The sequence below is a fragment of the Dunckerocampus dactyliophorus genome, chromosome 6 (genome assembly GCF_027744805.1).
Source record: "Dunckerocampus dactyliophorus isolate RoL2022-P2 chromosome 6, RoL_Ddac_1.1, whole genome shotgun sequence".
Classification (NCBI taxonomy): Eukaryota; Metazoa; Chordata; class Actinopteri; order Syngnathiformes; family Syngnathidae; genus Dunckerocampus; species Dunckerocampus dactyliophorus.
This window is the reverse complement of record NC_072824.1, coordinates 13,928,514-13,955,348: the sequence shown is the minus strand read 5'-3', so window position 1 is coordinate 13,955,348 and position 26,835 is coordinate 13,928,514. Positions and strand designations below refer to the sequence as shown.

Genomic DNA, 26,835 nt, shown 5'->3' with positions numbered 1-26,835 from the left:
ATTAATTAATACTAATATGAATTATCATTATTTAATAATGAATATATTGTCATTTTCAGGATTTTTAAAAAAATACGTAAATATCTTAATTTTTTAATTGATTTTTTAATTGTCTCAATTGCTTCAGGGTGTGATTAATCAATCAATATCACATCAATTAATTCTTAAAACTCAATTTGTCAATTATTATGTCCGCACTATTTAAAAAAATATTTCAAACACATTCATAATCATTAATATACAATACCGATCATGCTGTTAATAAAAATGTGTCCAAACTTTTGGCTGGTATAGTATCCATTTATATTAACTATATAACATATTTATATACTATTATATTAATATATTTTCATAGTTTATTTGTATATATTTTAATAAAAATATATGTTCATAATTTTTAATTGTCATATTTATATATTTAATATCTATTTTAACCATAATTTGCCAGTGATGTGCATTACAGTATAATGATTATTTGCAGAATGAATTATATCCAGAAACAATTAATTGCAGTGCATGACCACAACCAGCAGAGGCACTGTTGTAAGTCTCAACTAGTTTTCAGCCTTAATAAATAGGATTGTATTTTTGTCATCCTTTCTATAATGTCTCGGTGAAAATGCATGAATCTTAATGGCTTATACAGGAAGTGTGTATTGATGATGGGGATACATTTGATGGTAATCCAAATTAAGATAATTTAACTCTTCTGCCTTCTGCTGAGGGTCAAACACACACACACACACACACACACTTAAATAAAACAAACAAACCGTCATCTCAGCAAACAGCAGTGTATTTCACCACATAACACAGAGCCAATAGGGCACCGGGAAACAACAAACATCCATCCATCCTGTTTTTATTTTTCCCATTCCAGATATCGTCCCTGTTGTTGTCTCTCAGGACACATCCAGTGCCATGACGACATTTAGTTAGAAAAAGGTGCGCTGCTAAGTGTGTTAGTGGTACAGTTACAGTTAGGAGTGTTACACTTTGTATGGTGCGGCTCACACGCAGTGACAGACACTTTTACACTATATACAGGAAGTACGGACCAGGAACAACAGGGCAAAGGGTTCAACGCAAAACAAACATAAATTACACTGTTTTAAAACAACATTGTGGTGATAATCATTGTAACAATGCAGGCATGTGGAAGTGCTCTTTGGGTTGCCTCGTTACCCTTTCAGACCGTTTGGACTTACTGCTCAGGGTGGGGAAGAGTGGAATCATCAAAATATCAAACAATACGGAACAAAAATCTCCCAATTTTCTTCCGTTCTTTAACAAATGTATGCCACTTTTTTGTAAAAGCTGGGTCAGGCTCCCAATGTTCTCTACTCATTAGAGCAGCTACGCTCTTAGTTGTCCAGAAGATGCCAAGTGGGATACATTGTGGTCATCTCTGCTCATGTATTTCTAGTGCAGCTCGGCAAATGCAGACAGTAAAGGACGTGCATACAGACTACCAGATGTTCTTTCTCTGATATTGATATTAAAAAAACAAACGTTTGGGTCAGTATTTTTGCCAGGGATAATGAATTTGTCAAAAGTGCAGAAGAGGAGAGGAGGGTGATGTCTTAAAGGTACAACAGCACACCACTAAAAATGGTAATGTTTGTCCTTTTGGGTTTTTAAAAAATTGCTGACAGAACACCGTAATGTCGTATGCATGCCTGGCCAGTAGTGGGCAGTGTCACTAAACACGCATGTCCTCCATTTTCATTGCTTCCACACGGCACTCGAACTGATGCTTTGGCTGTGTCGTTTACACAGAACACAGTGAAACGGGACATTGCTGCACCTGTGTGCGCTTTCACACAGACAAAGTGGAAACTCGGTTTTCGGCAAAAAAATATTTTCGTACATGGTCTCGGGTATTTACGGCCAAACAGTGTGCAAGCTAGTCAGTTAGCCCGCGTAAGGTCTTCATATGCAGTTAAAACCGGGGGTGTCCAAAGTGCAGCCCGGGGGCCATTTCTGGCCTACAACACATTCTAAAAATATAATTTAACAAGAAAAAGGGAAAAAAAAAAAACAAACAGCAAAAATGGAATTGGAGAAAGAAGTAATTTCACTAGAATAAAGTGAAAATATGAGGAGAAACACGTAATCTAACGAGAAAAAACAATTTCAAGAGAAGTAATGTTATAAGGAAAACTTCAATTTTAGTAGCATAAAGTTGGAATATTAAAGAAAAAAAGACATTTAAAAAAAATAAAAGTAGTAATATGAGAAACAACCAAAACAAAGAATAGTTTTTGGAAAATTAGTTTTGGGAAAAAGTTCGATTACAAGAATAAAGTAAAAAAAAAAAACATACAGTCATGGAAAAACTGATTAGACCATCCTTGTTTCTTCTGTTTATTGATCCATTTTAATGCCTGGTACAACTAAAAGTATATTTGTTTTGACAAATATAACAATGACAGCAAAAATAGCTCCTAAGAGTTTAATTTAAGAGATGATATCGAGCAACTTCCATGGTTTTCTTGATAACCCAAAATCACTTAAGTTCCTACATGAATATCTATAGCAATGTACTGCCAAAAAATGTAACTCTCATGAGCTATTTTTGTTGTCATTGTTGTATTTGTCCAAACAAAGGTACCTTTAGTTGTATCAGGCGTTACAATGAACAGGAAACTGAAGAAACAAGGGCGGCCTAATCCTATTTTCCATGACTGTATATGGGAATGAAGTCAGAATGACCAGATGAAAATTTACAAGCGGAAAGCTGAAATAGTTGTAAAAAAAAAAAAAAAAAAAAAAAGCAGAAATGGAAAAAACAGGTGGAATTTTACGAGAATAAATTGGTAACATGGGGAAAATAACGTTATCACAGAATTATATTGAATTGCATTTTTTTTCATGTGACGTATAAAACGTCTTTGCATGTCTAGGTGGGTTGATTTATGAAATATCAGAGAGGGCCTTGCATCCTTTCATTTTTCAGTATATGACCTCAGTGGAAAAGGTTTGGACACCCCTGAGTTCAACTCTTAAACTGTAATACCTAATGTGACCAGTAGATGTGCTCATAACCTCAGTGAGGAATGGCTAGTGGCTGCTAGCTAGTAGTGGTTCTTTTAGAGTTGGAAGACGATAGACAGACTCCAGCCAGGGAATCTTTACTATGCGCGTGTGTGTGGTTTATTTGTTCATAGAACACACACAGCACGACAAACAACTCTGTGTCTGTCTCCTTTCCGCCTCATCAGCACTGTGCCCCTGTGCTGATGAGGCGTTCAGGCACACTACGTGTTTCTGAGTTTCTGAGACTTCCATGAAATGTAAGAATGGAACAGCCACAACCCGGATTGGTGACTTTAAATGTACAGCTTGGTGGAAACGCCCCCCCTGCAGCTGTGGCGCATGATGGCGGTGCGAATGAATACAAGACTAATACAGATCATCATCTCTTTCCTCTCCTGCTTGAAGCTCACCGACAGTACACTTATGCAGGCTTATCACACAACACAACGGCATACGGCCGGAGAAAGCCCAGTTATGTCTATTTATAAGGAACCAACTCTTCCCTTTTCCCCACTCTTCCCTCTGCCAGACTTGGTTTAGTGACCATGTTAGTCTTATCGACACTTTTAGTGCCTATTTAAAAAAAGAAAACATTTGCTGACACATGCAAGGATGCAATCAGATGGGTTGTGTCACAGTTTCACGAGTTCTGTTAGAACCAACAACTCTACAGGTCAGTGTTATTAATACAGCCAATCCAGTCGGGCTTCCACAGGTTTTCTTGTTGTTGTTGTTCAGTCAGAGCTTACTACTGCAGCATGATGTCTTTGAGGTTCTCCTGCAGGATTGTGTCCTTCACGGCGTGGAAGACGAAGCGGATGTTCTCTGTATCCACCGCGGTAGTGAAGTGGTGGAAGAGCGGCTTCCCTCGATTTCTCCTTTTGCGGCTGAACGCCTGCACCAGGAACGCCTGCATGTGAAGACACGCATCGGTAATATAAGCCGCATGTGTGTGTGTGTGCGTGTGTATGTTGTGTTTAATTACACAACCCTCACCTTGAGTACACGTAGCAACCAATAACACAATCATTTATCATAATGTATCATTTTTATTTATTAACTTTGCCTTGGCTTGCATTTTCCCGCCTGACTAGCGTCCAAAATACCGTCTGGCTTGTTTACACCGCCATCTTGGATCACGCGCTGAGATGAAATCTCGCGATACTTGCACGTGATCGCACAATGCATTGTGGGCCGCGGGTGCCATTTAAGAGCAACGGCGTTTGTTGACCAGAGTTGTGGAGAGATAAACGACGTTACAAACACATGGACCACACCAAAGACAGAAGAGATGGACTGTACGGAGACAAGAGTGCAAGACCTTCGAATTTTAGGGCTTAAAGAGAAGACTGTTGTCTTTTCAGAGGTATGTGAATGTGACGGGAGTGGCTCGTCACCTTAGCACACACACATCTACTCCGGTTCCCGTGTAACAGTCTATCAACAGTCTGCAACGCATCGAGGGTGACACTCCGTGTTTTTGCCTGTCTCGTTTTACATCCATAACACTCATTTCTGGTTCCAACAACAACACATAAGCATTCAGTCTTACTGTAGTATGTTCCGGTGTCAAACAGCACACGTCAAGACATAAGGCATCCTCGCTGGCGCACTTTTCTTCCCCCATTTTCTATATGAAACACCAAGGTACGGTACATGTTGGTTCTAGAACGTTGATCATTAGTTTATGTATTTATTTATACGTGTGTGTTTATATGTGTGTGTGTGTGTGTGTGTGTGTGTATATATATATATATATATATATATATATATATATATATATATATATATATATATATATATACACATATTTTTATTTACATTTTTGCAAATTGTGTTTGCAGCAGAATAATGTGTTTAATTTGTCTTATTTTGTTAATTGAAAACTAGGTTAAAGTGATGTTAAATGTTCAGTTGTCCATTCATTTGTCATTTGTAATTATTTTTGCATTTTCTGCAAGTAAATGTATAATTATTGTCGATAAAATATATTTTGGCTTGACATTTTTGGGTGTCTGGAATGGATGAATTGGATTTACATTATTTTCTATGGGAAAATTTGCTTTGGTTAGAGTCTGTTTTGGTGTGAGTCAGACCTTCTGGAACGGATTAATGACGTTAAGCAAGGCACCACTGTAGGTAAATGTACTGCTCAAAAAAATAAAGAAAGATGCACGGAGAGAACCCTCTTGTCATCAAGCCTGTTTGGTAGCGAGAGAGAAGTCGAAAGAAAACACGCACTCACATGTCAATATATCGAGGCGGGCAAAATGGTCAAGTTCTTTTTTTATTTATCGTGCGGTTAATTGATTAATTATCGTGACAGGTCTACTTCCACGGCATGTGGTCAGAACAATTAAAAGAGTCTACTGGTACCTGCACGTCCTCGAGCCTGTGCGGATCTCCTCTGAACTCTGGAAAGTTCTTGCGGATGTCAGCGGTCCGAATTTTTTCCACCAGCAGGTCTGTTTTGTTGAGGAAGAGGATGATCGAAACGTTGAGGAAGAGCTTGTTGTTTACAATGGTCTCAAAGATGTTCATGCTCTCCACCAGGCGGTTTGTGCGCCGGTCCTCCATCAAGACCTGGAATCAACACACACACACAGACACACACACACACACACACTTTTTATCTCCAGAACAATCAAGGATTCAAGCTCATATGATCTTCATTGGGAAAGGAGACATTGTTGACCACAAAGGGAGCTTTGTGATTTGAGACTTTGATCTTCATTTTGTAATATAGAGGAAGTCACAGGAGGATAAAGATGCCACTGTCTCATCACCATCCCATCTGACATTTCCTGATTAGGCTCCGGAGTACCTGGTCATACTCGGATGAGGACACCATGAAGAGGATGGAGGTGATGCCGTCGAAGCACTGGAACCACTTCTGCCTCTGGGACCTCTGCCCGCCCACGTCCACCATCTTGAAGGGGATCTTCTTGATGAAAAAGTCATGCTCTACGATGCCTTTGGTCGCCTTCCTCGCAAACAAAATATCCTGCCTGCTCGGGGTGTAGCTCTGAAAGGAGGAAGGATGGCGTGATGGGGAGATTTTTGAAGTCTGCCCTTTTATGTACTGTACAGTATATGCTGCTTTTATGGCAATATGCAATAGATTTCAATAAGCTTGGATCCTTATGACTCGTCAGCATGACTCACCTGTTGACCAATGCGCTCCAAGTTATCCAGGAAGTATTTGACCGACTCACTCTGCAGACAGACAAGAAGAGAAAAATGCATTAACGCCGCAGAATGGAAGTGAGTCATCATGTTACACATTGAAGTGAATTTCCCCGCTGTGGGATAAATAAAGTACAAATACAAATTGACTACAGCTAATTCAATTTAAGCCACTACGGCCTGCGGGAGAGCATCTGATGCAAATTTAAAAACAAATGCAACCTAACAGGGCTGCACGGTGACTGCCTGGTTAGCATATTGGCCACACAGTCAGAAGATCGGGTTTGAATCTTCACTTGGGCATCTCCGCTTGGGTTTGCATGTTCTCTCTGTACGTGCATGTTTTGTTTTTGTTTTTTTAACTCCAGTTTCCTCCCACATTCCAAAAACATGCATGTTAGGTTAATCGCAGACTCTCTAAATTGTCAATTGTAAATAGGTATGAAGGTCAGTGTGAATGGTTGTCTATATGTGTCATATATATGTACCCCGCCTCTCGCCCAAAGTCAGCTGGGATAGGCTCCAGCATACCCCCTGCAACCCAATGAGTATAAGCAACATAGAGTATGGACGGACGGACAAAAGAGGAACACAACCCAAAACATGTAACCCACAAATTGTAAACATTTGTTCAATAATTGCATTACATTTGCTCTAATAATTACTATAGCCCTCTGAGGACTTCATTATAAATGAAACGGCTTCTGATCGGAAACAACCACATTGATGTAACAAAACCACCATTCATCTTCCGGTAATCCTCTTTCACAGCCCAGTTTGCGCTACTTGTGGTCTTTGCACACTGGTGGACATTGTGGACTCATAACTAGAGTGCCCTACTTGATAAGATGACTTCTTGCATTTTGTGTACTTTTCAGCAACATGGTCAACCATTTATGGTAAAGTAAGCACACAATTTTAGATACAGTGGAAGAAATAATACATCGTTTTACCTAATTTTTTGTAAAACAATCCACTGTGTGTGAGTGTGTTCACCTCGCTGTAAGTTATGAGGCCAGATTATAAACTTGTGCTACCTCAGCCACACAAGGCGCTGCTATCTTCCACCTACATCACACCGCTTTACTGTATTATGTTTTCATAAATTACCTACTTAGGGTGAATGAGACGAGTTTTCTGCAATAACAAATGGCTGCGACAACGCAGGGCCACAAATGCTGAATTCTGACGGGGGGGGGGGAGATCCACAATATAAGTTAACCTGGGGTGTCCAAAGTGCAACTCGGGGGGGCCATTTGTGGCCCGCGGGTGTTTGTTTCTTGGTCTGCGGCACATTCTAAAAAAATATAATTTAACAAGAAAACAAAACGGAACACATTTAAAAATCAGCAGTAATTTTACAAGAATAAAGTCAGAAAGTATTAAGAGAAAACAAGTTGCAATGCAACAAGAAAAGGTCAGCATTTTATGAGTAGAGAATAAAATTAAATAAAAAAAATTAAAAATATCATTTTAGAATCAAAGTTGAAGTATTAGAGAAAAAATGTTATGTTTCTTAAAAGTAGTAATTTCAGGAGACACAAATAAAACAACATATAAAGAGGGAATTTAGGAAAAATTAGGTTGCAGAAAAAGTTGTAATGTTCCAAGAATAAAGAGAAAGGCTTCTTGAGACGTCATCTGTACTTCTGTGAAGAAGGTGTTGGACGTTTCGCTCCTCATCCGAAGAGCTTCGTCAGCGAACTAACAAGTGCTGGTAGCCTAGGCCTTAAATACAGTAAGAGTGGGCGGAATTGGTGTGCCAACACCCTCCTCCTATTGGTTTCTTACTCTAAGCTTGGGCGGAGTAGTGGTCTAATCCTCTCCTGCCATTAGCACCTCCGATCAAAGGGAAGTGTAGCTCCCTGTAGATATCGTTCCATTCCGATTCAATGATGGGTTCTGTTGTTTGACAAAAATAGCTTCCTTTACTCCTCTTTCAAACCATCTGTTTTCTTTGGCCAAAATCTTTACCTCGCTGTCCTCAAAAGAGTGATTGGTAGCTTTAAGGTGTAGATGTACTGCTGATTGAGGCCCACTAGAATTGTCCCTGCGATGTTGATAAAGCCTTTTTTGGAGCATTTGCTTAGTTTCCCCAATGTAGTGCTCTTTGCATTCCTCATCTTTACAGTGGATGGAATAGACCACATTGCTCTGTTTTTGATTTGGAGCCTTGTCTTTAGGATGCACTCATTTTTGTCTCAGGGTATTTACTGGTTTGAAATAGGTAGGAATTTTGTGTTGCCATAAGATCCTCTGGAGTTTTTCGGAGACCCCAGCTAAATAAGGGCCTTTTGGGTAACCCAAAAGCCCACAGAAGCAAAAAGGAAAGGAGTGGTAGTCCCTTATGTAGCTGGAGTCTCCGAAAAACTCCAGAGGATCTTATGACAACACAAAATTCCTACCTATTTCAAACCAGTAAATAGAACCCATCAGAACCCATCATTGAATCGGAATGCTGGTTTGAGGTTTAATTTGGACCCTGTGTTCAGCAGGTTACTGAGACCAAAACCCACAGCTCTTAGTCTTGCAAATGAGGTGGAGCCAGGGCCGAGCCAGAACAATAGATGCTAACGAGCCAGTATCAGAGTTTTCATACCCAACTCAGGGAGTGACACTTCCCTTTTATCGGAGGTGCTAATGGCAGGAGAGGATTAGACCTACTCCACCTAGGATTAGTGTAAGGAACCATAGGAGGAGGGTGTTGGCACACCAATTCCGCCCACTCTTACTGTATTTAAGGCCTAGGCTACCAACACTTGTTAGTTCGCTGACGAAGCTCTTCGGCTGAGGAGCGAAACATCCGACACCTTCTTCACAGAAGTACAGATGACGTGTCAAGAAGCCTTTCCCTCGATGGACAACTCCTGTACAACTGAGAGCCTACACAGACGTATTCCAAGAATAAAGTAAAAATATTATGGGGAGAAAAGTCAGAATTCCGAGAAAAACATTTACAAGAAGAAAGTTTAAATGGTTGGAAAAAAACAAAAACAAACAGCAGAAATGTGAAACAGCTGTAATTTTACAAGAATAGTAAAAATATTAAGACAAAATATATTATTTTTCTCTTAATATTAAAAGTGTATTCTAACAAGAAAGAATGTCTGGGTGGCTGAGTGGTTAGCATGTTGGCCACACAGTCAGGAGATCGGAAAGACCTGGATTTGGATCTCCGTTGGGCATTTCTGTGTGGAGTTTGCATGTTCTCCTCGTGCGTGCGTGGGTTTTTGGATACTCCAGTTTCCTCCCACATTCCAAAAACATGCATGTTAGGTTAATTAGAGACTCTAAATTGTCCATAGGTATGAATGTGAGTGTGAATGGTTGTTTGTCTATATGTGCCCTGTGATTGGCTGGCGATATTTATGGCTGGCAGTATTTACAAAATATCAAAGTGACAATTGCCTCCTTTCATTTTTCAGTACGTCGTGCTTACTGGAAAAGTTTGACCTGAAACAAGGACGTTGTAATGTTCAAATTAAAATTTCACCACAAATCTTCCTTTCTGAATACACAAATCTCAGATTCCCTCTCGCTGTACTAAACACGCACGCACACACACACACACACAAATTCGACAGGAAACAGCTGCGTGTGTGAAAACAGCGAGGGTAGACGTGGGGGAGACGGAGCGAATGAGAGAGAACCAAGCCCCAAAGTCACTGGCTGTTTAATGCACACACACACACACACACACACAACCGCACAGTATGACAACATACTGCAGCTCTTTTTCTTGTTGCAAACTCTGCAGATTGCTCGCTTCCTGTCCTGCTGAACGAACAAATTCATTAAACTCTAAATTAATCAGTGCCGGCCCGCACATGTTGAGTAACAACCCGGGGAAACGCGACCCTGTGACCCCGCCGCTGACCTGCAATGTCACACTAATAGAACACACATTGTTCTATGCAATCAGAGCACCGCATGCTCTGATTGGCTCACAGGACAGACAGGAGGCAGGCAGAGGGGAATTCCCAGAGATGAAAGGAAATGTTAGACGGACACACACTTGCACACAAGTAACTTTGACTTCCATCAGCAGTAATTAAATGTCGTGATTATTGATGTAGTGAAGGCATTAAAGCGAGGTATCACATTAAATCTAGTTTATAAGGTACGGCATGAAAGTTTTAAGACCATTTACTGCAGAATTATAGATGAAAAATATACTGCTGTGTGTGTGTGTGTGTGTGTGTGTGTGTGTGTGTGTGTGTGTGGTTGAGTAAAGTGAGAGGAATGTGTCCACAGCACGTTTGCATAGATTAGTAGTTTTATTGCAGCAAAGACATGAATAGGCTCACATTTTCCGTGTGTGTATATGACTGGGTGTGCCACTATTGTTTGACCAACATGCTGCTTGCCCTACAATGATGACATTGACTTGAGTATGGCCAATAGAGGGACCCGTACAAGGTAAATAATTACATCTATACCTCAATTTCATGTTGTTTTGCAATTTGAAAAAAAATATTATTTTGTGAATGCCAAATATTTGTGCTAATAGTATAGAATTGATTAATTAATGGAATGAATGAATGAATTATTATTATATAATTGATATCAAATCTCAAATTTAGGGATGCGGCGATAGATCGGCCCACGATTATCGGACGATTTCTGTAAAAAAAACACAAGATCGGCATATGCTGATAAATACCTTTCAAAGCCGATCACCAAAACGCATCGGCGTGCTGCGTTAAACACTACATGGGTGTTATGTCACGTAGGGTTGCCAACACCCCTATTGAGCCTACAAGGGACGCACTTTGTCCCGTATTGCCGCAAGAATCAACACTAGTCTGTAAAATGTCAATGGCTTCAGTTTGACAGCTTGACACAAGCTACACCAATCAATGCCAGTGTGTTTGATCAATCCCTTGGCCAACCCATTGGTGTTCCACTTCTCTTGCATGTTTCTATACACACTTTGCCTACCTGTCCGCAGCTAGAATGATCTGCCTAGCTTCTCGTCTTCCGACTCCAAATATGACTTTTTACCACAGTGACATTTTGTTTTTAAAACAAACAAGCAATTAAATTTGATTGAGCCGTGGCTCCCCACCGCGATCCATTACATGTAGCGGAAACCCTGTAAGGATTGTGGATGATGGGCAAAATAAAATTTTTTAAAAAGTGCAGTTTTCCTGTAAGGCCAAAGCCCCCACCCCCAAATAGAAGTACTACTGAGAACCTGACAATACTTATTTATTTACTGTATATTTAAAAACCACTGCCGCTAGCATTATGCATACAATCACTTCATCAATCAAAATAGAAGAACAAAATGAGTTGATCTGCAACAACTATTTCCAAGTTAAAGGGAGAGTAGGCATTTTTTGACATGAAGTTGTATGACATATCCATCAGCATTGTAGTCCAATAACAGACCTTACTCCCCACTTGGTCTCCTAAGTCCAGTTCTGGTGAGATTTCCGTGATGAAGACACACAAAAATGCCTTCGAAAAAAAACAGACCTCACAAAACAGTTGGCGTTATATATTTGTCTCCCTACGTACTCCTGCGCATCTACTTCCGCGACGGAGCGCCGTGGCCATCTTGTTTACATATGTGTTCCACAGCGCAAGAAGATCTTTCACAAGTCTTTCACATTCACATGCCAAACGTTTTGTGAGGTCTGAGTTTTTCTTGAGAAGGCATTTTTGTGATGCAAATGTATTACTCTTTTGAACGCATATTGTTTTGAGAAGCCAACTCTTTACTTAATTGTCCCCAGCAACTACGCGGAACTACATTCTTCATCACAGAAATCTGACCAGAACTGGACTTAGTCGCTGTTATTGGGACTAAAATGCTGAATGGGATGTAATACAACTTCACGTAAAAAAAATCCAAACTATCCCTTTAAGTTTACTCCCCCCCCCCCCCCCCCCCCCCGACTATTTGAGAGCCACTAATGGGTGTATGATGGTGACAGTGTAGTTTTAACTTGAAACAGATTATTTTTATTTCCATTAGTTTCAAGGAGAAAATGTGTTTCGAAATCCGAACCACTAAGCCCAATAGGAATCCAACAACTGCTTCCATATTTGAAGGCGAGTTTGAGTTTGGCATCATCCACTTTCCCACCGCTCTTTCTCTCCATGTTTGTTTAAAAGTGTGCTGGGGACAGGATATAGGGACACTACAGCAGTAAACCACTCTGGAGTGTGTATGTGTATGTGCGAATGCGTTTGTACAGCTTTGTACATCTGCTTAAGGCTCACACACACAAACACAACACAAGTCAAAGCTCTTATGCTCCAAGGACAACATAGTACATTTGCGGCCTCAGCAGGACATGTAGCCTACTTTGTGTCCAGCAAGGAGTGAGTCTTGGTGTTTGGCTACCATATCAAACTTATCAGGGTGTGGTGAGAAAATCCCTGCATGGGTTTGTTGATCTCTCTTCTCCCCATCCCCCTACTTTCCCTGTCTCTCTCTCTCTCCCTGCGGTGTCTGTCTGTGGCTCAGGTCCAGCCGCGCCTGGGAAAAGCAGACCGAAAAAAACCTCGGCGCGAGAGAGAGAGGAGCAGAGTGAAGGGGGGAGAATCTAACCATTCGTGTTTATTCGTTATAACTTTTTAAAAAAGCTGTAGGGTACAGCGCCGTGTATTCATTCTGTGAGGAACTCCAAAGAAGCCGATAACATGACCCAATATGACCCCTGCAATGTCATGCTCAAGCGGTTCAACATCAGTTGCCAAAATAAAAAAAGAAGGAAAAGGAAAATAAAGATGAACAGTGAGTGTCAAAGTACAGCATGTAAAGTTTTCAAAGTGTGGCGTGAGAGTATGTTCCAGGATACATGAAATTCTATAATCACATATCACAAAGGGGGTTCAAAAGATGCATGTGGAAATGAACAAAACGGGTAATGGGCGATTCGATTTGATGCAAGCCGTGTAACTCGGAAGTGAACTTCGATTTGTTCATTTGTTCAAGCCTTGAAGTTGGACCTTAGTTAGAGACGAGAGATAGCAGTGCCAGCAGCATAAATGTGTATCATTCGTTCATTCGATACACTGATTCATGTATCATCCTTTCCCTATAGGCAGGGACTTCTTATTTGTCAGTAGGTGGTACTGTGTACTCCAGTGTACAAATGGCCACGTACAGTCGTATCCTGCTAAGTAATGAAGCAGCTTTGTAGTACGGCATATCCAAATTAAATGTTGGGCAGCGGTCCCCTCTTTGTGTGTGAGAACCAAGCATCAGCATGTAGCCTGACAACGTATTTATTTATCATTACAGACTTCACCGCCTTCACTTTCGGGTCCCACAGCTTGCATCAAATCGAAGTTGGACAATTGGACAATCGCTCGTTATCCGTTATGCCCATGTTCCAATTCTACACAAAATCGGAAATCAAAAACAGAGGCATCATTTTCACAAAAATTTCAGATGAAAAACAAATCATACAGAAACTGGGGCGGACAAAAACCACAGTTTGATTGTAAAAAAAAAAAATAATAATAATAATAATGACATATATGAATAAAGCACAATCTGGAAAGTTTTTCCTTGCTTGTTTTTGGAAAATGTCACATACAGATGATGATATTGTCATGTAAAAACGCTATAATATGCATGCCATTCATGCCAGGCCAGTACTAGTTGCCAACGTTACTTTGTAAAGAAGCACGAACTACGCACATGCAAAAAAAACCCATCTCATCCTGTCAGGAATGATCTAAAACTGTCCTTTATCATTTGTTGCATATGTGAATTGGTGTGTGTAATACAACCCTTACGGACACAGTAGCGACGTAGTAAAAGTACACTGTGCTGAAGAAGTGTTATCAGCATAAACGCTACCACAGTCATGTGATCCACAATTGCTGTTTTGGTGGTGACACACTCACGCATGCCAACTGCTTTCAGCATGTACTGTAGATGATCTCCTCTACACTGGAAACATACATGTTAATGTAGTGCTTGGTGGTTACATTTAGCATTTCCTTGCTGTTACCACAACGCTAATAAGGCCAACTGGTCGGGTGGTGAATAGTTTGTTCTCTAGCTGGTTCATATTGTACCTTTTTTTTCTTTTTTTTTTAAGCTACAATGATGTCTGCAGGCCTGTGCAGCTGCAGCATACTGACTTTATCACGGAGGGCCTCCAGATAAGACAAGGCAGGTTGACATAAAGCTGTCCACATGACGTCTCGCACACGTACAGTTTGCGAAGGCGAGACAGAAGTGACTTACTGTCTGACTCTGGATTGTTTTGTCACTGATAAATGGTGTAACAAGGTAGAAGGTCAAAACATGCAGCTTTTGAGCTGAGTGTGTTGCTTGAGTGTCATAAAAAAGACAAACTAGCGACCCTAGCAGGGAACTACAAAGTGCAAAAACAGCTATGATACAGTCAGTGATCCTTCCACAAAGCTCGACTCAACCTTTTACTCCCATTAAGCATCTGCCTGGTCTATCACAAAGGATCTGTTGGCCCTGACATTGTTACTTGCTGAGCAAAGTGGTTCTCCAGCTCTTTTACAACACACACAATGTTTTTTTTTCTCCAAGAGCATAATATGTCGGTTTTAGAAGTCTTGAGAAAAAATTACTAATGCTTGGAAAAAGATGGTTTGACTGGACAACCCATACCTAGACATCTGGCTAAATGTATTGAGACACACGCCTGAATCTCAATTCTTTATCTTAAGACAGTTCAATGCGATCTTTGTGGGGGCCGTTTAGGGAAGACTCTTTTCTGTTCAAGCATGATGGATGGTTGGATGTGTTTGGTGTGGAAGAGTCCTGACCTCAACCACATCAAACACATTTCAATCTACACCAGTAACGTACTGTATGACCGCATGCAAAATTCCAGAAACACATTTCAAAATCTCAAAGAGTGTAATCTAGTATTGCTGTACAGGGGGTGGGGGGCAACTCCATACTGCATTTTTAAGAAACCTTTGTTGTTTTAGCAGTGCTATAATGACCATATAGTATATACTGTATGTAAAATGGTACATACTTGTAGTAGAGACCTCAACCAAAGCTGTACTGGTGTGTAGTGTAAAAAAACTGTAGAGAGTCGTATTTCTTTGTTTATCTGTCCATCCTTTTGTTAGCAGGCTAACTGGTAGTTCGTTAGTAGGCTAACTAACACCTGGACAAACTATTGAGGAAGGCAGACTCTGTCATTGGCACTGAGCTGGACAGCCTGACATCTGTGGCAGAGCAAAGGACACTGAGGAGGCTCCTTTCCATCATGGACAACCAGCATCATCCAATGCACAGCATCATCACCCAACAGAAGAGCAGTTTCAGTGGCAGATTACTATCACTGCCCTGCTCCACCAAAAGACTGAGCAGATCATTCCTCCCCCACGCCATGCAACTTTTCAACACAACAGAGGGGGAATTATAAAAAAACACACAGAACTGGACTTATTAAATTATTATGTATCCTTATTATTATGTATTTGATATTATTGCACTACAAATTTGACATGATCTGTTCCTTATGTATTTATTCTTATTCTATTTTCTTATTTATTGGTCTCTCTTGCCTTTAGTTGTTTTAAGTTTATTAAGTTCATTATGACATTTTTGCAGAGCTGCTTGAAATGTGAATTTCTCTTGGAGATGAATAAAGTATATCTTTTTGTTCGGGCGGTACTACAGTAATCTCTCGTTTATTGCAATTAATTGGTTCCGTGATCAATTAATTTCCATTAAGTAGGATTCCTTATTTATAAATTCAATATTTTTGTAATTAGAGCCTAGTAAACCTGTTTACAACCTTCTAAATACGTTTTTTAACATCATTAGCGCACAATAGACATGACATAACACCTCTATAGTCACCTTTACACTCGTATTACCCAATATAGAACACAAGCCATTTAAGACATAAGACTTGTGCGTGTGTGTGTGTGTGTGTGTGTTGCTAAAAATATGTAGCGGTGCCAGTGGAGCTGAGTGGGGACCGGGCAGGAAGTGGGTTCAGAATTGAGTTTGAGCTTGGCGTAGGTTACAGTCGCAACATTAGCCTGTGTTGGGGATTATTGTACCTGTTGTGATATAATTTAAACCTACAATCAAAGCCCGTTGTTCCAGTGATCAAGTCTGGTGCTTGTGTGTCTCAACAAACATTACAGTAACATTACTCACATCTAGTGACCAGTGTAGAATAGCACATCTCATCATGTCTTTGAATGTGTCTTCTGAATGGCGTATATTTGTAGTTTTGTTCATTTAGCCATTTTAATGCTTGAAAATAAAGTTAGTTTAAATATGCAATTTTTTTGACTAATAATTGGCCTAATTCAACCACAAAACAGGATAATTTATTAATATATTAAAAAAAAACATGACAGAGTGAAGCCGCGAATTTGAAGTGCGAAGTGGCGAGGGATCCATCCATCGTGGCTTCCTACTACCATGTGCAAAGTTGAACTGAAATCGGTTTTGTCATTTTTAGTGTAACCCTGCTAACTGTATCTGTCCTTCCATTTACTCTTTTACTATGTTAAAATTATGCAGTGGAAAAAGTCATTAAAACAACAAAGCTGGTGGTGGGCTCTGACTTTCGCACAGTATAGCATTTGTGATGCTACTTATTTTGAACACTTGATTTTAGATGGGTTATACATGTATTCAACTGTGGTGGGTCGCCACAAAAAATTGACCGCCACAGACACTTTTACTTTTTTTTTTTTTTTTTTTTTTTTTAAAGATCTGATCACCTCACATTCACATCATATTAATGTGAATGAATGGCTTGTCATTGAAACGCCATCCAGTAGATGGCATGTAAGTCTACATTGTTGGGAGCAATTCAGTTTGCATAAGGAGCTCTTCCATAGCCCCCAACCGGCTTAATAACGGACCTATGGTTATCAAACAGAACAACAGTTTAACTCACAGTGCGAACCAAACAATAAACACCACAACACGTAACATGTAAATTAACACACAGCAACAATGACCTACTGTTCTATGTGGGTAACAATGACTAAGCGCGAACACAGACGCAAAACTTTTTTTCTGTTGTTTACAAAGTGCCCAGAAAACTTGTGCATCTCTGTCGGTCCAAGCAGACGATAAGGTTTATTCCATAATGCAAGATTTTTATTCACAACATCAAGCAACTTCCACCAACCTCGGCGCACCACATCCTGTAGCCAGTAAAGTTACACCTTCAAAATAAAAGCATGCCTGTAAACTAGCACGGTTGCACGACAAAACCGACCCATGTAAGTCAATAACTTCATTTTCTGCTGTTAAATAAGTTTTAAAGATGTCACACATTTCCTACGACACAAACCAAAAACCTTTGTTTTACCTGTCCACACACTGAGTTTGATGTAATTACGCAAATTTAGCCCCTCCACCTGAAAGCCACCTCCACACTTAAACAGCAGACCTGTGGGAAACCTTGTATACACTGTGTGTAAAATATTTTGTAAGGGTGCAAGATAAGATTAAAAGTTTTCACGGGCTTCAACTTCGCTGAGGTTTGGAAATATAGCGACTAAAAAGAGACATCTAATCTACTTAGAATGGAGCATTAATTGCGCTCACTGTGACAAGGGCTGTTGATCACGTGATAGCCGTGCACCACTCGACTCACCAGCTGGAACTCTGAACGGCGTGTGTAGGCTTCCTGTATGCCGGTGTCAGCCCACAGTGCGCTCAGTGCCATCACATAGAGCTGAAACTCGCCAGGCTCCACCCCCGCGCCACCCACGCGTCCCTCCCACGACATCACCAGCATTCCTTGCTTCTCGTTCTCGCAGCTCTGCCAGCTGATGCCCAGCTTGTCCCGGGCGTCCACCAACACGCGCATGCCCTGCAGAGGGAAGGAAACACATCAGGCAAAATCAGGAATTAATATTGCGGAATGAGTGGTGAAATTTTTCATCAAGGAAGGGAGAAGTCACTATGCAAGTGTTGCCTTCTCGGAAGCATCTGAGTCAAGCTTTAGTTGGAAAGCTGGAGGACCACAACCACTGATACACACATACACACACACATACACTGTACATGTGGCCTTGTGAGGCTTATTTTGTGTGGGAGGTCTCCTAGGATTAAACAAACAGTGATGTGGCTGTCTTATCGTTTACTAGCAACCTTAAACCTTAAATTAACAACTTCAAAATCATTTGGGTGCCACACTGGCTTGTAATAAGGAGAATACTATCTTTGTTGTTGCCGCAGTGACTTCAAATCGCCTACTTCAGTGGGATACTACAGTGATTCCCAGCAAATATGCTGCGGCACATTAGTGTATCTTGAGAGATCACCAGATGCGCCTTATTTGGTCCGCAAATTATATATATACTATAAATAATGAATCTTTGTTCATCTATCTATGCCAGTGAGGTAGTGCCAGGCAGAACAATTAAATGCTCTTCCACTACATGGCAGACGGTCATCATTATTTCAGAATACATCCCTCGTTCATCGCAGTTAATTGGTTTCAGACCCCTCCGTGATAACTGAATTTCTACAAAGTCGGATTCTTTATTTATAAATGGAATATTTTTGTAGATGGAACATAAAAAACTGTTTACAACGTTCTAAATACAGTTTTTAACATTATTACAGCCCTCTAGACATTAAATAACACCCCCATAGTCACATTTATACTAGTATTACCCAATATAGTAGACATAATACAACAGAAAATAAGACATATTAGACATAAATAAAACATAACGTAGACTCACAAGTTAGCACTGGGAGAGTTTCCTTTTTTTTCTAGACAGAGTACTTCGTGCTCTGGTAATTCACTGGAGGTTCCACAGTGTTAACATGCACGGATGGAGACTGCTGCGACTCTCCCGTCGCAGCAGTCTTCATCCACTGTGGAACACACACACAACAAATTGACAGGCGAGAGTGCATAGTGATACGAACAGAGAGAAAATAACGCTGAGCGACTGAGAAGTCAGACATTTTGTAAGCAACGGTTTTGTGATGCAAATGTATTACTCTTTTGAACAGACATTGTTTTGAGAAGCCAAACTCTTTACTTAAGTGACCCCAGCAACTAACCAGAACTACGTTCCTCCTCACTGAAATCCGACCAGAACTTTGCGCACGAGACAAAGTGGGGGGGTATGTCACTGTTGATGGACTACACTGCTGATAGGGATGTCATACAACTTCAGGTCAAAAAATGTGAACTATCCCTTTAAATGCATTTTCTGAATGCCTTATATTTTCGTTCATTTGGCCATTTTTATGCTTGAAAATGTTTAATTTAGGCCAATGCAATTTGGTTAAATATGCATATTTTTGACTAATAATAGGCCGTATTCAACCACAAAAAGTGATATTTATTTATTTTGAAAAATCATGATAGAGTGAAGCCGCAAAATTCGAAATGCAAAGTGGCGAGAGGTGACTTAATACTTTTTCTGACATTTTTGGTTGGTAGTGTGCTGTGAGATATTTGGAATGTAAAATACAACATACACAAACATTTGTGCAGAGTATGCCCGATTTAAGTTAAAGGATGTATGTGCCCCAGGGTCACACATAAGCCACCAAGTTACTTGAAGTCTCTTCTGCAATAGCCTAAAGCTAATTCATATTGCTGATTCATGAAAAATTAGGCTTTACAGGCTTAAAACACAACAAGATGGAAAAACAAGGCTCCTCTGGAGATAAATTGTTTGTTTTTTTTTTTTATCTTGAGATGAGGTTTAGAGAAATTCTTTCAAATTACTGCTAATGTGTGTACATGAACGTGTGTGTGTGTGTGCCTGTGTGTTTTTGCAATCAGACTGCCCTTATGACCTTGGTGACTAAGTAGTGAGCGTAAGACACACCAAAACCTAAACAAACACAGATGGCCATCAGTTAAACTGGTGTTAACCACAAAGACAACCATGTATGACACGCTTTCATGACACACAGTAGGCAGTAACATTAAGTAATATATAAAAAACTATACCCATGAGCGGCTTGAGAGTCACATCCTGTGTTACCTAATGAATCATCTGCCGTGAATATTATTTTTCTCAGACTTTTTATGCGCTGCTTGTTGTCTTGGCCAACGTTTGTCTATTTATCTTGGTGGCCTTAACTTTTACAAGATTTACTTGGAGGTTTGCACAAGTGATGGTGCCAGCACGTCGACATGCAATGCCCAATTCTCATTGGACTTCATTTCCAAATGTTGTCAAGATATTTGAAATCGAACGCAGACGGGACCTCTCTTGCATAAATGTTATTTCTTTTATTGGATGTTTGACATGGCAGCAGGAAGCGCATCTTGCCAGCCTCACTGTGCTTTTTTCCTTTTTTATGTGTCTTTTTTTTTTCTTTTTAATTGCCACTTTGCAGAGACAGGCCCAGTATTTGGTTTGGATGTGTCTCTGTTTTCTATCCCTGACAGCAAAGAGGTATTCTGCTGGCTTGTAATGTCTTTTTTTAGGGCCAGATAACATTCTCATCAACTTTGTGCTCAGCATCAACTTTCTTCTTGTCAAATGTCCAACTCGTCTTTTGTTACAATGGCACAGTAAGTTTTCGCTGATTTGTTTTTCCGACAGGAGACACTTAAGTAAGATTTTGGCTTCTCAAAACAATATGCTTTCAAAATATGCGTTCCATGCACTAAATTAGTCAGATTACTGAAATTTGTTTTTTCCATTTTTCACACCTTAGTGTGACGTCCCTGTTTATATGCACTATCTCCACTGCAATTATTGGCCATATGCTGTGTGCTACCGAAACACTAGATGGCGCTTATGCTCCTTTCAGCACGGGTAAAGGTTTTTCCGGTTGACCTGTTACGTCAAATCTAAACAAAGCATCTGGCCTCGGTGTTGCCAGGTCAGCTTATTATAGTGAGATGGCAGTGAGATGGGCACTTTTTGACATCACAAAGTATGACTGTTAGGCTTTCTCCATTAGACACCATGACAAACTCTTCTCCTGTAGAAAATTCGAGACTTAGACTACAATCGAAGAGGGCTGCTGTGGCAAAGTTAAGGGCCTGCAAATGTCTAAGATGCCATGAAGAACAACAACACTGTAATAACACATACCTTTGCAAAACTTGACAAAACCATTGAAGGGGTTGAAAAGATTCAAAAGGCATAAAACGTCTCTCTTAAACCATGGGTTCTATCAGACCAAAGTGGGGAAAAAAATTTTGACGCAGTAGCTCAGAAAGCTAAGGAGCTCTTTGCTCTCAAAAACGAAATGAAAAATGATGATAACAAAGTCTTCATGAAAAGAAACAACATATTACAGCTTTTGCCAACTGCTTACACCCAAAAAGTGAATGTTTAGACAAAAGCTTCAAAACCAAAACTTGTTGCAAAAATACCTAAAACACAATATGGCAATACCTTGAACACATTTTCTGCTTTGCACTTTGCTTGCAATTCTTCAACACATTTGTTGGAGAACACTGCACACCGTTTCCACATTAGACACTTAACTTAAAGATGAAATACATTGTTATCACTGGGAAAACACTTCATAAAAATGCAAAACACATCTGGTAATTGTGGTGGTGATGGTGATTGGCAATCTGAAATGTGGATGAGGTCCTTTGGCCAGATCCAGACAGAAGGCGGGATCCTCACATTTTTTTCCAATTGCTAACACACTAAAATAACTTGCTTAGCACAGTTACTTAAAGTGACACACAAAACCTCTTCTCAAGTCTCCAAAATTCTACACACATTTTCTGCTTTGCGCACATTTTGTAATTTCAAATGGCACTTTTTAAATGTACTGAACACAGTTCTCTGCATAACATACAACAATCTGACAAAGTCACATGTTTTCCGTTTCAAAACACCACCATTTCTCTTGGAGATAATTAAAGTATCTATTTATCATTCAAAATGATAAATACATGAGCTAAGTTGCCAATATATATATATATATATATGCTTAATTGTCAGCACTTCAATCAGGAAGAAAGCAGTATGAAAAGACCACAGGCGAGTTCTTTTGGGCATGGCAGTGGAAGGTATACTCGGCAATTCTTTGTGCACATGTGTTTTGTTCGGGCTACGAAAGAGGCATGTGATGATGTTCATGTGGGTGCCATTCAGGGATGGATAAGGCACTCAAGGCGCTTCTTTACTTCTGTCTGGCAAAGAAAGATATATTGTCTGTGGTCAGACCTAGCTATGTGGCAAGATGCTGCCTAATTATTTTTCTTGCAGTTTTTATCTTGATATATTTTCTGCAATTTGCTTTTCGAGTTTACTGCTGTTTGTGAGCATGTGTGTGTATCTGCAAATATTTCTGTGCAATCTGAAGAATTTTCTACAATTGGAACAATAGCAAAGCATTTAGAGTGTTTTTCATTATGCCCAACAGTGTATTGTTGGTAAGACAAAAATGTCGTTTTGGATACAGTGCTTGACTTTCCAGGATATGTGAGGTATTTTGCACTTTGGGTGCATGGTTTTGTAAAATGTATTATAATAAAACGAGCATGTTTGAAAAATTGTGTTTTAACAATTGGAATAAACTGTAATATTGTTAAGGGCCTAGTGGTTAGCATGCTGGCCAACATAGTAACAGTCTGAAGATCGGAAAGACCTGGGTTTGATTCTCCCTTGGGCATTTCTGTGTGGAGTTTGCATGTTCTCCCCGTGCGTGCGTGGGTTTTCTCCGGGTACTCCGGTTTCCTCCCACATCCAAAAACATGCATGTTAGGTTAATTGGTGACTCTAAATTGTCCATAGGTATGAATGTGAGTGTGAATGGTTGTTTGTCTATATGTGCCCTGTGATTGGCTGGTGACCAGTCCAGGGTGTACCCCGCCTATCGCCCGAAGTCAGCTGGGATGGGCTCCAGCATGCCCCCGCAACCCTAAAGAGGAGAAGCGGTATAGAAAATGGATGGATGGATGGATGGATGGATGTAATATTGGTAATCCTCCACGCTAAATACTACTGTAAACTACAGTACTGTCAACACTTGTTTTCATTTTGAATTTGAACTGTACAATACCAGTACTCTCTCTTTCTTAAGGTATTTGTAGGAAATTTCTATTTTCTGTAAAAAACAAACAAAACAAAGGTAATAAAACATTTGTTGCTAAATACTCAAACTTTCAAGATTCAAGATCTTCAGCTGTTGTTTGACAAAAAGGAAATAAAAATATTTGGACTTCAGCGTATGGCGCATTGTAGAAATAACATGAACCATAAAAAGGCAAATACTAATAAAAAGAAGGTGTGTCGTTAAATATATGTATAACTTTTAGGCTTTTTAAAACAAAACATAATGCCAATTATACAATAGACTAACATCCTAAGAGCCAAACCAGTCCTAGAAAAACTCCCAACAAGTCCAACGTTAGAAGAGTAAAATAAGCCCTCGCCAATCTCGAAGGAGATGGAGTTTTGACTTGGTGAAAAAAATCTGTCGTCGATGAAAGAAGCGGCAAAAGAAACTGCTTTTTTTTTTTTAACACCATGGTAAACTGTGACTTTGAAGAACAATATAACACTACACTTTAGTATGACAGCGTATGACAGCGTTTTAACTTTGTGTAAATTGCATCTCTGTGAAATAAAGATATATGCAACTGTTAATCCACATGTCTACCATTGTTATCTATTCTAAAGTTTTAAAGTGAAATGACGATATATGCAGCGGTTAATTGCCATGTCCATCATTATTACTTCACTTCACTTCGGATTTCCATGCAGGCTCTACGAGGCCTCATACATTCACAAGTTAATGTCTTCATTCACATATTTTTTTTAACTGTTCCAAGTAATGTATTTATTGTAATTGTATATACTGCATGTTTTGAAAGCAGCTATATTGTTACATAAAATGTTGTTTAGTCCCTTTAGTAAGTCTAGTGATGCATGTTTTGACTATTTCTTATTTTGTATGTAGTCACCTCGTCAAAGTATCCTTCTGCTTCTTTGTGTTGAATCGTATTTTGGGTATTATAAGAATTAATGTTCATATACAGTATATATCCCGTGTATATCAATGCTCGTATTTTTCAGCCCCCAATATTGGTATCGGTCGGTCCCATATCGGTTGGGCTCTAGTGATAACAGCATGTGAGAAACTCCCTCTGAATGTTCTATACTCCTGTTTCCATTCCAGTGTTATATTGAGCAGATATCCGAGGGAGTTGTGACATAGCAGAGGTCTGCTTGGATGTAGTTCAACTTCCTGATGTCATGTTGTCATTGTTTGGACGGCAAACTAGTTGAGACTGGATGTCCGTGGGCGAGAAAACTACACCTCTGTCCGGTGACGTAATGTGTGCACGAGCAGGACCGAAAGTGAAAGCACAAATCAAGAGCTCACCTCTGGAGCGGCATGAAAGACAAGATACATTATGTTGGGCAAAACAAGTCAAGGTGGAGCTTGCTGAGCCATCAAAGAAAGAGCTAAGATAACAAAGTCACTTTGAAGTACTAGTATAGAGAGTTGTCCTCACATTGGTGGGTATTATCAGGGGTATTCTTAGGATTAACATTTCCTCTTTTTCTTATTATGCATTTTTACTGCCCCCCACCCACCCCTTTCTTGTTTAACCCTTGAAAGTCCAGGATAGGATTTTGCTATTTTACATACTTTTGTGTTTTCTTTATATTTTGTTTTTCTTGCCTTAGCTGATTTCCTTTGCTTCAGTGCAACCTTACGTGTGAACGTTGATATTTTGACACAGTGTATTAACACGTGTTTTTTTCTTTCTGTTAAATGAATCCTTCTTAAAACTTAAAATGCAAATATAAAATGTATCATTCACAACCTCACGTACAAAGTTAGAGCGGATCCATGCACATTGACTCCTGAGAGTTAATTGTATTTTTACAATGTGACATGGGCAACTAAATAAACAAGCTGCGGGTCCCACGTGGTCCCCGGGCCTCACCTTGAACACCCCTGCATTAATGTGTGTCCACTTTTAAGGTACAGGATCAATGCACGTGGTACGACAACAGCAAAGTGCCAAAAAAAGTAATACAAGTCCAGCTCGGCTATTTGTTTGAACCCTTCCACAACTGAAAACTGCAGTGCTTGGTGAAATTTGGGCCATGATTCCGCTTTATTTCCCCATTTGAGGAAGTTTCAGCCATATTGCAGATTTTGCTTTGTGTAGTGTTTTAGAGGGGATTGTCCAACAGGATGATAGCAATAATTGGGAGTATTGTACTGGTTTGCTGCTTTAACTGGAGCCTCTTATTATCCCGGTGTGGCCTGTGTAGCCCTTGGAGCGGATGTTCTCATCCCTCAGGAATAGTCTGGTATTGTTAGCTGGTGAAGGAGGCCCAGCCATGGCAGAAAACAAAAGGACATTTACACACACATAAGCACACACACACGCCCACACACACTCTCTCTCTCCTCAGGATAAAAATATGCACTGTCAAAAAGCCAGTGTGTGTGTGTAGCAACATTAGGGGGGAAAAAGTCAATATTAGGGCAGTGAAAATGATTCTAATCAACTTATTGCCAAGAATGAAATGTTAGTCTCTATGCTGACATGCTTTCTGCCCCTTGGTGGAATGCATCTTTTATTGTGTCACATTCACTTTGTTCTCATAGGCAGAGTAGCCCTAATATTTGGAATAAATGTAGCTGAGCTTTGATGATGTAGTTCTATGTTTACAACACAATCGATTTCGTGGAACTTGCTTCTTACCTTCAATATATTTTCATAAATAGTGTCCCGGAAGTCCAGAAGAGCTTTTTGGTCAAACTCTTGTCCGTTAATTATGCGCATCTGTTTGAGAAAAGTCGACTTCCCGCTTTCTCCAGCCCCGAGCAGGAGGATCTTTACCAGCCGCCTCACGGCTCTCCTCTCCCGGGCTAGCATGGCGTCGATCTCCCGGCTCCTCCGGCGTGCCTCCCGCTCCTGCGCCGCGTCTCTGCTCCGGCTCCTCTCCTTACTGCCGCCGGGGTCCCGGCTGGCCTCGGCCGGCAGCAGACAGCGGGTCAGGGTGCGGACCACTCCCGACATAGTTGGCTTCTGCAGAACCGAATGTTCATTCACCATAGGCCCCACATACACTTCTTTGGCCTACATGCATTTACTTTACGTCATGTAACGTTTATTTTAGCATTCAAAGCGACAGGGAGACTGCTGGTCTGGGACCGGTAGACAGGACATCTTGGTTGGAGCGCGCGATAAAAACTAAAATGAGACAAAAAAGATGCCAGCTCACTTTTAAAAAGTTTGTAAAATCCTGAGAATTTAGTGTGAAATCCACCAACGGTCCAATTGAAGTCGAACAACAAGATAAGCCATGTAAAGAGGAGCTGTTACATCCAACACGGTGAGAACTCCAGACTTTCCAAACACAACAGCCAGGCTGTCAGCGGGGGTGAACTTGGGCAGCCGCCGGGAGGGAGCGACTGGTGTGCGGATCGATACTGAAATATCGACCGTTCCGATACCAGCTCTTCATGCGCTACAATCGATGATCGAATCAAAATATCGATACTTTTGATACTTCAGTCATTGGACATAGTTTGAAACGTTTGTCTATTGAAACGATGACCGATGGTAAACGGAGCCATATGTGAATTGTGGATAAAGTTTTCATTCTCATAGTAGTTCTGAATAATTCATCATTTATTTTAATGGTCTTATTATTTTACTTTTATTATTTATTTTATTGTACTAT

The 26,835-nt window shown here is 40.2% G+C and overlaps 1 protein-coding gene across 1 annotated transcript; it reads right to left on the bottom strand.

The window, feature by feature from the left end:
* Positions 1–754: 754 nt before the first annotated feature.
* On the bottom strand, positions 755–26,537 carry gna12a (guanine nucleotide binding protein (G protein) alpha 12a). The gene is made up of 6 exons (XM_054778819.1): positions 25,851–26,537; positions 17,820–18,038; positions 6,205–6,255; positions 5,864–6,064; positions 5,416–5,622; positions 755–3,949 (listed from the first exon to the last, which is right to left on the bottom strand). Exons 1-6 carry the CDS (start codon positions 26,202–26,204, stop codon positions 3,788–3,790), a joined length of 1,194 nt encoding a protein of 397 aa, XP_054634794.1. The 5' UTR covers positions 26,205–26,537; the 3' UTR covers positions 755–3,787.
* Positions 26,538–26,835: the final 298 nt, after the last annotated feature.